Source organism: Podarcis vaucheri, assembly GCF_965113315.1.
Source record: "Podarcis vaucheri genome assembly, chromosome: 6".
Lineage (NCBI taxonomy): Eukaryota > Metazoa > Chordata > Lepidosauria > Squamata > Lacertidae > Podarcis > Podarcis vaucheri.
The window spans coordinates 55,847,115-55,861,620 of NC_138764.1; the positions used below are offsets into that span (position 1 = coordinate 55,847,115).

A 14,506-nucleotide genomic window follows, 5' to 3' on the forward strand; every position below is an offset into this window, starting at 1 on the left:
TCAGTTCAGAGCGGGCAGGGACTTCCTACCAGGCTTACAGCTGACTCCCTTCTCCTCCTCTAGAGGAGGCTGGCAGCAGCAAAAGGGAAGGGCTGGGAAGAGCAATGCTGGTTAGTCCTCTTTGCCCACTTCCCAGGTATTCCAGTTGCTAGTGCTGGACCTACTTCTCCTCCATAGCTCAGTGGTAGAGCGCTTGCTTTGCATGCAGAAGGTCTTGAGTTTAATCCCTGGTATCTTCAGGTATGGCTAGGTGGACTGATGGTCTGACTTGGTATAAGGCAGCTTCTTATGACACACAAGGCCCAGTGGCTGAGCTTCATGCTCCGGCAACGGGGGGCGGAGAGCAGGCGAGGGCGAGGCTGGCGGGCGTCCTGGGGGCATGGCACGCCGCCTGCGGGGGCGTGACGCCCAGCGTGCGTGGGGGGCAGCCACAATCACATCCCACCAGGATTGCACTCCCCTCCTTCCTCCACCAGTGACAAGGCCCCACCTTGCCAGATCCCTGCGGGGGAGCTTTGAAAACAGCGTTTACAGCTCCAGGTTTGTAAGAATCCTTTGACATGGGCCAGTAGTGCTTACAAATTTAGTTAATAGCTTGAAATCTGCAATAAAAGAAAATGCTCAGCTCCAGTAGCAGAAAAAGGCAGTGTCCAATGTATCTCATCTAGTGAGGGTGTATTTAATTTTTTTTTAAGTGCTAGTTGGTTTAATGTTTAATTAATGTAACGTTGCTACTAGTGTAATTGTTCTATGTAACAATCTTCAAACAATTTAGTTTTTAGAAAGGCAGCAAAGTGCCCCAAGAATTCCAGAGTCATGTGCTCTGGAGGTACTCAGATTTATTTCTTTATTATAGCTCTCACTAATGGTCACCGAAAATGACATTTCCTGTTACATCAGTAGCTTTGTGTAGTTGCATTGTAGTGCATACAGTCTGATGGGTGGCATTCTTGATCATAAGTCTAAGCGTGTGTGTCCCTAGATTCTTTGCTTTGTCTAAGTCTATGCCTCAGGCACATGCACTACATTCTTTGGAGTTCAGAAACCTCATACAACCATTGCGTATATGTGGTAACTACTTGAAGTTCCTGCCTGCTAGTTCTTTGCCTGTGACAAAACAATGGCGTACAGACAGTGCCATATGTGGAAAACCAGGTACCAATGTAGCATTTGTTTGTTGACATGTGACTGGTGGTATTTGTATGGAGCGGCTAGCCAGGGACAGTGAGCTGGCATGTAAAGGAATTTCAAGCAGCTAATACACATCCAGTGGTTATATGAATTGACTCGGAGACATGCTTTGGTTCATACTGTTTTCCTGACATTCAAGGTCATTAATATTATTTTCTACGTTACTCTGGTTCCTCCATTTCTCTTGCACATTCCATTTTATGACTCTGTCATATTCCCACATAAGAATAGCCTTGCTAGGATAAAAGTAGCAGTTTACTGATCCTGGTATCCTATCTTAAACATTGTTCTCCACCATCTGCCTTAAAGCAGGGATGACTAACTTTTTTTGGTCTGAGGGCCACTTTCACCCTTGACCAACCCTCGATGAGGGTTGCGTGTCAGTGGTGGATGTTGTGGCCACACCATACTCTTTCATACACAATCTTGCTTGTACATACAAGCACACAGCCTCTTCTCAGTAGATCTGTGCAGATTAGTTGAGGAGGGGGGTATTAACGAGTGCTGTGTCTACTTCCCCCCTTTTTTGCTAGTGCTGACAAAATCTTCTGGTCTTGTGCGGCCAGAAGAAATTGCTTGGGGACCTGTTATCAATTGCATGAACTGTGGTTAGCCATTCCTGCTTTAGAGGAATAGTAATAGTACAAGAAGTGCCTGTGTCGCCACCGCCGCCTCCTCCTCTTCCTCTTCCTCTTCTTCTTCTTCTTCTACTACTACTTTTTCTTTTGTGATCTGCCAGTGCTCCAGTTGGAGAACAGCCTTCACCAAAGGTGTCCTGGCTGCCTGTGTATGGGTATCCCATCTATTTCAGGGGTAAGTCTGAAGGCTGCACTTCCTCATGGTCAGCTTTTCTGGAGTCAACATGCCAGGATTGCAAAAGTGGGTGTGGATGTGGCTCTTACGTTAGTGCACCAGGCTACATTTTAGCCACACACAAAATCAGAGGTTTATGCAGGCAAGCAAGAGGCATTATCACAGTTGAAGGATACATTCCAGCCAGGCAGAAGTATTTGTGGAGGGAGCATACCTGGGGAAGAGCCCTGAGAACTGGATAGAGAAGCCTGTAGGACTGCATTCAGCCCATGGACCTGAGGGTCCCAAGCTCTGCGGCATTCTGTCCATATTAAACTTGTTTCTTAATACCTGTTGAAGAGTCATTCTTGATTCCTGCCTTCTTTCTAAACATTTTTTAAAATTCACATTTTGTCTCTTTGTTTCCAGTGTTGGTTGAACTATACAGATTGGATTCTTCACTTAAGGCAACCTGTGTAGTCTTATAGGCCTTTGCATAAATTTTCTTTTTAACACTCTTCACCCCTGTTTCATTTCTGAAAAATTGAATTAATTTTAAACTTGTGAACTTCAGCTCACACTAAGTAGTATGGTTTGTGATTCAACAGTGACCTCAGTGGATGGTTACTATACTGCATTTTGAGGTTCCTAAATTTTTGAATGATAATGATTTTGTGTTTAAAAGGGGGGTGGTAGGAGTAATAAATTATTACTTGCCCTTCTCCAGCAGATCCCAGGGCAGGTTGCAACAGTTTGAACTTCAGACTTAAAAACAGTTAAAACAAATTACTGTACAATTATAAGGAATAGGATGAGTTCTAAAAGCACACACCTCAAGTATCAAAAGGCCAATGATTTACTGCAGAATGAATGTAGCCTAGATATTATGAAGAGTGTAAGGGCAACCAAATCATAAGATATATTGTGGAATTGGACTTAAGAGGAGGAGATGCTTGGGACACAGTACTTTAAGTTAGTATGTTAAATTTAGGATTTATTAATGTTGTGAAATGGCAAAGGTTATGAATTGAAAAAGTTACAGGGGAAAGCATAGAATTCAGAACTCTCACAGCAGAAATTAGCATATAATTGTCTTTGTCTGGTTCATTATCTCATGCCACTTTACTGTGTTGTTAAACCTTATTCAGTGAACTTTTAAGCATTTATGTAATTGGCATTTTCTTGCTTCTCCTGCACATATACATTTGCCAATTCAGTTAAATTTAAAATTCTATGTTCTGTGTGCATGTTGTTACATATATAGTATGCATATTTATTTTTTCCAGGTAGCTGCAGCAAATGTAATTTGGAATTGACTACTCTCTAGAAAGGCTTTTTGGTGTACCTGATTAACATACCGGTTTAAGTATTTCAAGACAGATGTGTTGAGCTGGAATGGCAATATATGTAAATGTGTGTTGGAATAGTTAACAACCCTTCATTAAACGAATACAGTAGTGGCTTTTCTTTCTTGTAATGAGTCTGTGTGGTCAGTTCTGTAGAATTTTTGAGGGTGTATTTGTGTGTCTCTCTGTGGGGAGGGGGCAGACGGCTGTTTAGCCATGTTGTCCATTACCCCTGGAGGCCAGTGTAGGACTGCTCAACTCAGCCAGCTCTCATTAAAATAATAATTAAAAATTCACTAGGCCAGTACTGTCCACATGCTGTCCCTTCTTCTAATTGCCTTTGAAAAAAAGATGGGGGATGGTACCCCTGCCTTCTACGATCTCCGATTCTTCTATCACATCTCTTACTCCCCCTCCCAAACTTGGAGGCATCAACTCTCATCTGTCAAAGTGTAAATCAGCAATTAAAACACAAACAGCAAAATGCCAAAGATGACCTGGAGCACAAAGCGACTGACAAACAAGTCCGGACAAATCGGCGGATAATTTATAAGCATTGCCCTAAAATCTAATTATTTGGCAATTCGAATTTGCAGCCGGCCAGGGCTATGCAATAAATTTAACCCGCCATAAATTATTTAGGAGCAGCCTGTGGTGTAAATCAAAAACACAAGTGTTTGTTTAAGAAACAAGCTCCTTGTACATAAAATGACTTTTTCTTGTCTTTTTCAAAGAATAGGAGAAAAACTGTTGAATGAAATGAGCTGCTGCTGCTGAAACTCTGACTTCCTCTCTTGGAGGTGCAAATAGGATGTCTTTTAAGTGAGGAACGCTGCCCTTTCTCTTATCAGAAACATCTCTTACTATCAGCGGCACTGGGCTTTTTTTATTGCAGGAGGAACAGACAGCTCTGATTTTCCCGTGGCATCTTTCATTTTTTTATATTTATTTATAAAAATGGCAAGGGCGGTTGCGGGGGGCAGAAATACATTATTCTCAATTGCGGTTTTTTGAACTGAATAGCGTAATCTTATCCACTGCCAATAAATTTATACTGATCTTTGAGTGCCTCTTGCCCACTGCTCAGAGAAACATTTGAGGGTCTGAATGTTTTTGTGGGTATCTTATTTCTGTAATCTAATAAGGTCCTCCAATATTGTGGACAAAGTGTTCCGTTGTGGATATCGGTGTAATTCTTTTCGTTGTGTTCCCAAGTCAAGATTTCTTCAGAAGTTGTTTAGGTAGTTAAGCTTGTAGCTTTTCCTTTCAGCAAGAAAGCTCACAGTTTCTAGAGCCTTAGTTTTTTTTCCCCTTTTCCTTGTCTTAGCGACATCATGCTAAGGAGGTTGTGCTTTTTTTTCTTTAGGAGGGTGGAGTGAAATATAGGGTGGGTTTATAGTGCTGAAATCACAGGCCCTCATGAATTTTCCTAATCCCTTGGAAAGGGAAGTTCTTTTAAGTTTTCAACAGGCCAGTTGAGATTCAGCCTCCCATCTGTTTCTTGACGACTTTTTGTGGGGTAGGCAAATTACATAAGGGGGCTGCCTGTGTGTGTGTGTGCGCGCGCGTGTGTGTGTGTGTTTTCCTCTGAGGGTGGTGGGTCAGAAACACTTCATGGGCTGCCAACTCCTTAGGACGCAAGTACTGCAGACTCTCTCTGTTCTTCTTTTCCCATCAATTCTTTGTGAATTGGGTTGACAGTGTGAATGTATTCTCGTACTTGAAAGCTGGATAAGTTGCCAGTCTGTGTCTATGTGCTCTGAAACACAGCCTGTTGTTTGTGTGTGTGTAAGTGCTTACCATTTCATAATAGCTCCTAATGAAATTCTAGATCTGTAATAACATTTTGGCTATCTAAAGCAAACCATATGCTTGTAAAAAAAGTGGAAACAGATCGGCTTTAAGCCATAAATTCTGGGTAATGGAGCACTTTTTCTCCCTCTTTATGTTTGATAGATATTTTTGTTTCTGCAGGAATGTCAGCTCCTAATTTCATGATGTATCATGGGTTTAGGAAAATGGAAATTAATAAAGGCGTAAGATGAATGGCAGCTTTAAAGGTCCCAACACTTGTCTTTATTAGCAGGATGGACAGCAGGCTCCCCAAATTCTGCTGTGCTTCAAATGGAAGTTTTAAATGGAAAGTAGCGCAGGGTGTCGCAGGTTACATTTCATTGTGGGGCTGGTTAACATTGTTAGTGAGCAGTGGTGCTGATTTCATAGGGCTGGTATCTGTTGTTGTAGATACCGGTGGAACAAACATTGTCAGACATTGGAAGAAAAAGTCATTGCACTCTCTCTCTCCCTCCCTTGCTCTCGCTGCCTCTCCCCCCCCCCCATCTTTGGGATAACAGCCTTTTGGGAAGGTCCTTTCTGCTCCTTTCAAGAAAGCCAAGAAAAGGAGGTGGGAAAGTAAAGCTGTTGTATTTTTCCCCGAGGGCATCTGATTTTTTCCCTGTCAGTCTTTTGTAGTCTGATAGTTTTCATAGGCCGGCAATAATTTGGGCTATCATAAAATTTTTCAGACTTGTTCATTTTATTTCCTCCAGCTGTTTTAAACTAGCTCTCCTGAAGTTGTGCTGCTTGCCTGGGTCTTTCTCCCTTAATGCCTAAGATCATCTGTTGTCCCACGAGTTGACCTGCTAGGAGTAGTAGAAGGGAGAGATTTAGGCAGGCTTGATGCTGTTAAAAGCCCTGTCACTGACTTGCTGTGTGTTACATGAGGCTCGTGGGTGAGCAGGGGGCATATAGTGTGGTGGGGAAAGGGAAACTTGAAGGTGGGATGTATACCCATGTGTTGTTTCTCTACCTGAGAAGTTTTCCTTGAGGTGAATTGCACAGGATGAGGGGAGAGCAGGATGGTCCTGGAGAAGAACATCTGCCACTGACTCCTTTCCCAGTCTTCCTTCTGCACTCCTGAGAGCTAAGCCAGGTTTTTACTTAGCATGGTATCCAAACAGAGACTTGTGGCCTGTCTCTCCAAGCCCCACAACAAACCCTGGTTACAGCTTGTGGTTGTATTGAAATAGGAGCAGTGACATGTTGCTGTTTAATACAATATATGCTATGTTAAATTATGACAACCAAGCTCATGCAAATTTGTTATCAACTGCAGACCCCGCTCATGTGCATGTTGAATCAAAAGTAAATTGAGCAAAGTTACTAACGGGCATTATCAGCACATCAGTTTTTCAGGCATACTCTGCTCTAGTTGTGGGCATATGAATGCAGCATGTGAGCCTATAGAAAGACTAGAAAGCTTACATTCTGCAGAAGTTAAGGTGCAAGCCCTTAATTTTCAATCTCTATATTTTTTGGTGCCTGAACGCCTTTCTTAAACTCAAAATCTTTTGATTTCTAAAATGCCCCCCACCGCTTTTTAAAGGAAATGCAGTGAAGTGCACCTTCTGTAACAGTTATCACCCTTCATGTAATTGCTGATCACTGAACAGGAATTTAGTGTGTGTTTATAGCAAGTGGTAAAATTGTACCTATTGAATTTTGTCCTGGTCATGTACTGCTGTTGTCTTAAAAGATACATTATCTATTGGCCAGAAACAAACAAAATTTGGAAGTGGCAAAAATCACTCCAGCCAAAATTTGTAAACTGCTGTAACTAAGGCATTTTAATCTGAATTATTTGAAATTTGTACAAATGGTCTGCCCTCATCATGAAGATTCCCTATACTAAAATTCATTTCATCTGACAAATAGTATCTATTTTTCCTAGCAGTTTACTTTTCTTTGCTTTATAATAGCAGAATGCTGAAAAGCAGTTACACCTTAACTTTATTCTTGAGTGTTTAATATCTTTCTGACTTTTTTTTCCATACTTTTAAATTGCAAATAGAAAAATTCTCCTCACTCTCCCTATCTTTCTACAGTTCTCCTGCCTCTGATCTAGAGGGTGGTGTTGTGATACCCGCCTCTCCTAAATGTAGTTTGCAGGATTAGAGCCCTGTTATTTTCCATGTTTTAATAAATTCTATATCGGTGCCCACCAAATAAAAGCTTGATACGAGTATTTACAGAATTTAATCATAGGTTCCTTTTTTCTTTATCTTCCTTTTTTATTTCCAAAGGAGGGATACACAGTCAAAATCTTAAAGTTGTTTGTTGTATACACGTTGCTTTGTCAGCATACTGATGTCATTGCCTGACATTTATGACCTCACAAGTCATGATGGGCAGTGGTGGCATGGTCAGGGCTCAAAAGCTTTGTTCAGCGCCTGCACAGCAGCAGTTGGCTTCTTAAGATGCAAATGTTGCCTGGCAGAGGAGCTTTTCTTTTTCTCTTTCGTCGTCTTTCCCCTCTTCCAGATGTTTTCAGGCAGTTTTTTGTTGTTGTTTTTAAACTAATTCTATTCATGTTTTAAAAATTTATGAAAGCACTAATAAAAATGTCAAAGTGGTAAAAATGTTAGCTTTTGCTGTGCTTTGATTAAATTTTGCAAACTGTTTTTGAATATTAAAAAGCAATTTTTTTTATTCTCTCTTTTCTCCACAAGTGATTTGAGAGGCTCGATGCTTGGCTATCACTCAGTGGGCTCATTTGCACTCCAGAGCCCCAGCATCATGCTTCTCTATTAAATAACGCAGACAAATTATCCTTTAAAGACACCAAGCAAATTGTCACTCCTCTTACATTAAACTCGGGAGGGGGTGGAGTGTGGAGGAAAGAGACAAAGGAGTTTATCGTTTTTATTCCTTGGGTGTTTTTTTTTAAATTCCATGTGTATATTTTAATAATTGCTAAATCTATCATAACTGCATTTGCTTAAACTTTTTATTAACAAGCCCATGTAAATTTTTGATTTTTCAAATAGTTGAACATGCTGTTGTTTCTCTTTCCCTCTTATCAGCATAAATTTGCCACAGAACATAATAATGTCTACAGTGTACAGGGTTATGTACATGAGTGTGTGTGTGTATATATGGATATGGTGTGTGGGTGGAAGATAGAGTCTAACATTTGTCTTGAGTTTCTATGGAAGAGTTTCTCAAAAGCGGAAACCCAACAGGCTGTGCCTTCAGTTCTAGCTATTTGCACCTGGGACAAATGGGATGATATTGTGGTATGTGAGCTGAAGTTTATTTGTATATTTACACGCAATGTACATTTTTCTCCCTTTCCTCTATTTCATGTGTGTATGCTTAGGTTTAAAGCCCCCTTGGATAGGAACTTGTGAAGCTTGCTCTTTGCAAAGTATCATGTAACAGATGGCCACATATAATAAATAATGATAATATTTAATACTAACAATTTTAATAAGATCTACAGAAATGTAGTAAACAGGCAATAGCAGACAATAGCATTTTTTACTTCCAGAACATCCCATGGAGCCAGTCCAGGAGAATATCATGGTTGATGGTATAAAAATAACAGAGAGATCAAGCTGATGAAACAATGCCACACTCCCTTTAGCCCTCTCCCAGTAAACGCCATCCATTAGGGTGATCAAGGCTGATTCGTTCCCAAAAGCAGGTCTGAAACCAGACTGAAATGGGTCTAGATAAACAGCTTCATCTAAGCATGCCTGCAGCTGCACTCACCATAACTCTTTCAATCAACTTCCTAAGAAAGGTGTATTAGAAACCAGTTGATAGCCAGACTAGTGGGTGCAGGGCGAACAATTTTAGGCATAGACACACTACTGCCTCTTTCACAGCAGCAGACACCACCTTGCCATTTAATGTGCATTCACCGTGCTTGGATCCACCTAGCCATGCCCTTCTGGCTAAGTTTTATTATCACTGAGGAACTGAGCTCAAGTAAGCAGTTTTGACGCATAGCTGCAAGCAACTTGTCAACGTCCTCAGGCTGTATCAACTGAAGCTGATCCCACAAAGCCAAGCCAGTTGTGACATTAGACACCTCATATGGTTCTCCACCAACTAGGGCGTTAAGATCACTGCAAAGCAGAGTGGCAGCTGACTAGTAGAGGATGAAGTGGCAGCAGCAAAATAGGCCTTCTTTGCTGCCTACCCTGCCCACATGGTAGGCACAATTACGTGCCCTAACCAGTGTGTGGTTGGCTTCAGTGCAAGATTTTTGAGAGTGTTGTGGCTGCAAAAAATAAGTCCTGGAGAAGGGATGCAGTAATAAATTGGACTAAATTTGCCCATCTGTGTAGAACGATGAGGTCCTTTGAGAAAAACCCCTTTGCCTTGGATCCATCCAACAGAGCCATAACAGCAGGGAATTCTGCTTATGTTGCTGCAGTCTTCTGTGTTGCATTCAGTGACCTTCCTGAGTGGTTTTTTGAGGAGCGCAGGGGGCTCAGCAGGATGGAGGGGGCAGGAAATCCCCATTTCATTTCACTCTGCTTGTAGTTCTTCGGTTTTGGTTTCAAGCCATTGTTCCCATCCTGACTACTGCTCTTTGTCAGATATTACGTGCACTTTCCTTTCAGTTGTAGCTTGCCTTTTAACTTCCCTGAATGCTTCTTAAAAGTAACATTTAATGTATTAATTTTCTTATTGTAGGAGATCATTGAGTTCCCCATCCTGAAGCTAAATGGTCGGACAATGGAGATTGAATCCACCTTCCATATGTATGTGCAGCCAGTGGTCCATCCACAGCTCACACCTTTCTGCACAGAGGTAAAACACTTCATTTTCCTAGAGTTGAATGTTTCTTGTTGCTTAGGAATAGTCCCTTCTGAGAGCTGCTGAAATGCAGGCAGTTATTTCTAGTTTCCCTGCAATTGCTGAAATCTTAGCTTATTGTTTGTTTTTATTAGTGCACTAGAATGCATTAGTTAGTTGCTGAGATGCTTGTATCATTGAAGTAGTTTAGGGACTTTGATTTTTACAAAGCTAAGATTGATAACTGTAACTCATTTTCTAGCTCTCCTCATCATGGACAAATGGTGGAAAATGTTTAGGCAGTTTCTAGTACAAGTTTTGGAACTAGTGAGAATTTGGTTGGAAATTCCAACTTGCAGCAGGATAGGATTTGTACCTTGCACAGCCGTAGCCACTGACACTGGTTCAACATATTTTCCCCGGTTTCCTTATTGCCTTCCTGCCACTGTCCAGTTCCCGTGCAAAAACTTCAGTTCAGCAGGAAGTAGTTTGTACATTGATTAAACATGGCTGCCAGATTTTGGATGCATCTAGATGTACATAATTTTACCAATGAGCCCACTCTGAAGTGCGTGTAAAATCATTTGCTCCAGACTAAACTCAGGGGAAACTGTTTTTCTGATGTTCAACAGAAGCTGGATTTGCATTGCATTGATTAGCTGGCCCTTGTGCCGATCATGAAGCCACTTCTTTTCCCCTCTCCTTTCTTGGAAGATTTTTTAGAGTAAAAATAATGTTTAAAAAATTAAACCCTGGATTATGGTTTGCTGCAAATTAGGAAAGGGAGAGGGAATTGCTACACGTGAAAGGAAGAGAGGGGAGAGTGTATGCCATCAGCTCTCCAGGCTTATTCATATAATGCTAAAACTTTGCTGGTAAATCTGGTGTATTGGCTTCCTCACCAAAATAACCTAGTTATTTCCTAGTTTTAAAATGGAGAAGAAAAGAAGTTGTGGTACAGTGAAATCTTCAAGACAAATTACAGTACATTATGTTCATAATCTATTCAGTGCTGGGGTCCTGATACCTAGATCAACTTCTGTATCAAAAAGAGCAATGGGAAATGGCATGGGGGAAAGGAGAGGCTATTGCTCTAATGTAAGCAGAAATTCTGCTTGCCATTTTCCATACAAAATGTGGCATTTATTGTCACTGAGCAGATGCATGCATGGTATCATTTCAACAAGTGTATGTCATGTCTTTGCATGTTACTATGATGGGACAAGGTGAACGTGGCCCAACTTCTCCCTTTTGTATGACATTCAAGGGTGTTTAAATCCTTTCCCATCTTCTGCCAGCGTTTCTAGCTGTCATGGTAGTGTCTAGTGTGGTGAATGATAGCATGGGCAGCAGGCTACACAGCTCCTGGGTCACCTAATGAGCCCCTTATTCTTCTGTTCCCCTGTGTATCCTCTCTCTCACCTCTTATTATAAGCTTTTGTCTAAATAGCTGTGAACGGCAACCCTCCTCTATGCTTTCCCCAAAGCACTGATTTTGCTAAATGCTGGTAAAAGGCTTTGTCTCTGCACCTCTACTTATAGACAGTAAGCTTTATAGGTCTTTTTGTCTGCACAGAAAGGCCAGGTCCGATTATCTGATGGTACGCCAGAGACAAGTGCTTATGTAATCAGCAAACTGTCTCAAGCTAGAAATACGATGGTGTACGAGATAAACACCAGAGGAAAATCCATGCTGTTGACATTGTCTTGAAGTGTGTCTGGTGTGCTGCCCTCTTCTGTCTTTGCCATTTCCACAAGGGAAAGCTGCAGGGCTTGCCAAGGCAAAGGGAAGCATATGTGGCAAATTGACTAATTGCACACCTTTATCCAAATTTCTGTGGAGTTATCTGAAAAATGTGACTTGTTGCCTGGAGCACCATGAGCTCTATTTTACTGATGTAGAATTAAACAGAATTGTGAGTCTGGGCTAATGCTGGTTTTTCCCCTAGATAACCTAGCTCACAGGGCCAGAAATACTTTGTCAACAGAGGGAGCTAGAAGACATGGACCAACTTACATAGTTTCTTTTTTCCATACTACACTGTACTCTTCCACAATGGCCTGTGGTATAAGATGCTCAAATTCTGGCTGCTATTAAAGTCAGATGGGCAGGCCATAGGTGTTTTCTTCTTAGCTTGGGGTCAGGGAAGCATAAACCTGAGCATGAACTATTTGTTTTTTCATATTTTCAGCTGAAACATACTGGTGGTAATCACAAAACAGAAAGAGGGAATCTTGTGGGATTCCTAGAGCCAGTTTCAAATAGATTGTCTCTTCCAGGAACTCCTACCATTGTACCACCACCACTATCACTACTGCCTTGTCCATGAGGGGGCATTCATGACCAGGAGATAGTTACTGTGGACTACAGAGTGGGCTTCTCTATGGGTGGATGCACTACTGCTTGTTGAAGGGCAGCAGGCACCACTCCATTGTGCAAAGATGTGTTCACCACACCCTGGACCTACCTGGTCGGGCCGCAACCTCAACTGGCTTTCACCAACCAGAATGGACAGGAGTCAAGAGAACAAGAAACTGTTCACATAATCAGGGTGCATAAACTGAAATTGATTCCAGAAAATATGGGAACATGTTGTAATAGACATCTCAACTGGACTTGCCAGAACAGCCATGCCATATACAGAATAGATTTGGATTCTGCTCCATGTCGCTCTGTGATGGGATGATTAGCTGCTTGTGCTTAAAATTGTGCTCCCTCAGAGTTTGTGCGGCTCCACAAACCTCTGTGTGTGACAGAGCTCCTCAGACATGTCTGCTCTAGTCACTCGTAGAGTCTGACAGTGGCTGCCTGCGGAAGCGCTTCCAGCAAAGAAGCTCCTTAACAGAAACGCGTCTCCTGGACTCACGACGTGGCAGCTTCCGGCGAAGCATGGGTCTCCCTATGGTTGCTTCTGACACCTCCCCGCTGTTTTCGCTGGACGTGTCTCTCACCCCTCCCTCTCCCCTGCTAGTTCCTGCCTTGGCTGCTGCGTCTCTCTCAGCATTCCTGAGATCCTCCTCCAGAGACCCCTCGCTCCCCCTGCTGGTCCCTGCTTTAGCTGCTGACTCCCTCCCAGCCTCTGGGAGCCCTACCACCTCCCTTTCCTCTGATGTCAGTTCCCTGACATCCACCTCCCCTCCAGGGCCCCCTTCCCCCCCGCCCCTACTCTCTCCTCTGGGCGGTGAGGAGCTAAAACCCCGAAAAGAATCCTCTTCATCTTCAGACGTCTCGAACATTTCCCTCCATCGGTCTTCGTTCCGGCTCGCTGAATCCTCCTCCGCCTCGGAATCAGAGAACCCCTCCAACTCTTCTTCTTCGTCGGTGGTGGCAAAGTATTCCCTCCGGAACCTCGCCACTGGCTGAGGTTTACGAGGGAATCTCTGATGAAAAGTTTCTATCAAAACCTCGTCATCTACATCCTCTGCCATGACCCAGGTGTTTTCCGACTCCGGCTCCCCTTCCCACATTACCAAATACTCTACTTGATCTCCCTTCCACCTGGAATCGAGAATCTCCGTTACATGGTAGCTGTGTTCCTTTTCCTCCATAGCTGGTCCCCGATTGACCCTCCCTTCTCTGTCCCCTTTATACGGTGACAGCAACGACCTGTGGAACACTGGGTGCAGCTTCATGTGGTTCGGTAACCGGAGTCTGAAAGCCACTGGGTTGACCTGCTGCGTGACTTCAAATGGGCCCAGCCTTTTGGGTCTTAACTTCTTACAACCCCCTTTGAATGGTAACCCCTGGGTGGACAGCCACACCTGGTCCCCCACCCTAATGCTTTCACCTTCCCTTCTGTTTTTGTCTGCCTGCCTCTTATATTCCTCCTTAGCCCTGTTTAAGTTAAGTTGGAGCTGGCGATGGATCGCTTCCATTTCTTCAACGAACTGTTCTGCAGCTGGAACGCTCCAGTTCTCCCCTTCCCCTCCTGGGAAGGCTCGGGGATGGCACCCGTGATTAGCCAAAAAGGGGCTCATCCCCGTGGACACGTTCTCTGCATTGTTGTAGGCAAATTCTGCCAACGCCAGCTTCTCCACCCAATCATTCTCTCTGTCATTCACATAACACCTCAAATATTGCTGGAGGACACCATTAGCTCTTTCCACCTGCCCGTTGGTTTCTGGATGACGGGCAGTTGAGAAATTAACCTCTACATGCAGTAAGCTCATGAGCTTCCTCCAGAACCTGGAAGTAAATTGTTTCCCTCGGTCAGAAACCACCCTCAAGGGGGCGCCATGCAGCCTAAACACATTTTCTACAAACAATTTAGCGGTTTCTTCTGCTGTGACCGCATGTGAGCAGGCTATAAAGTGGGCCATCTTGGTTAACAGGTCTACCACAACCATGATGGCTGTTTTCCCTCTGGACCTTGGCAGATCAGTCATGAAATCTATTGCCACTGCTTCCCATGGTCTTTCAGGCGTGGGTAGTGGTTCTAATAAACCTGCCGGTGCCCGCCTCTCCCCCTTGGCTCGTTGGCATTGGTCACACCCTCTCACATACTCCCGCACATCTTCCCTGACCTTGGGCCACCAGAATTCCCTGGTAACCAGCCACATGGTTTTGTGTTGCCCAAAATGCCCTGCTG

At 43.2% G+C, this 14,506-nt stretch overlaps 1 protein-coding gene across 6 annotated transcripts in view; it reads left to right on the forward strand.

Moving 5' to 3' along the window:
- Positions 1-14,506, forward strand: part of ERI3 (ERI1 exoribonuclease family member 3) — a 208,430-nt gene that overhangs the window by 36,931 nt on the left and 156,993 nt on the right. For all 6 annotated transcript variants that reach the window (XM_082228907.1, XM_082228908.1, XM_082228909.1 and 3 more), the window contains one exon: positions 9,816-9,932. In XM_082228907.1, coding sequence (XP_082085033.1) covers positions 9,816-9,932 — 117 coding nt within the window. The remainder of the gene's footprint in view (positions 1-9,815; positions 9,933-14,506) is intronic.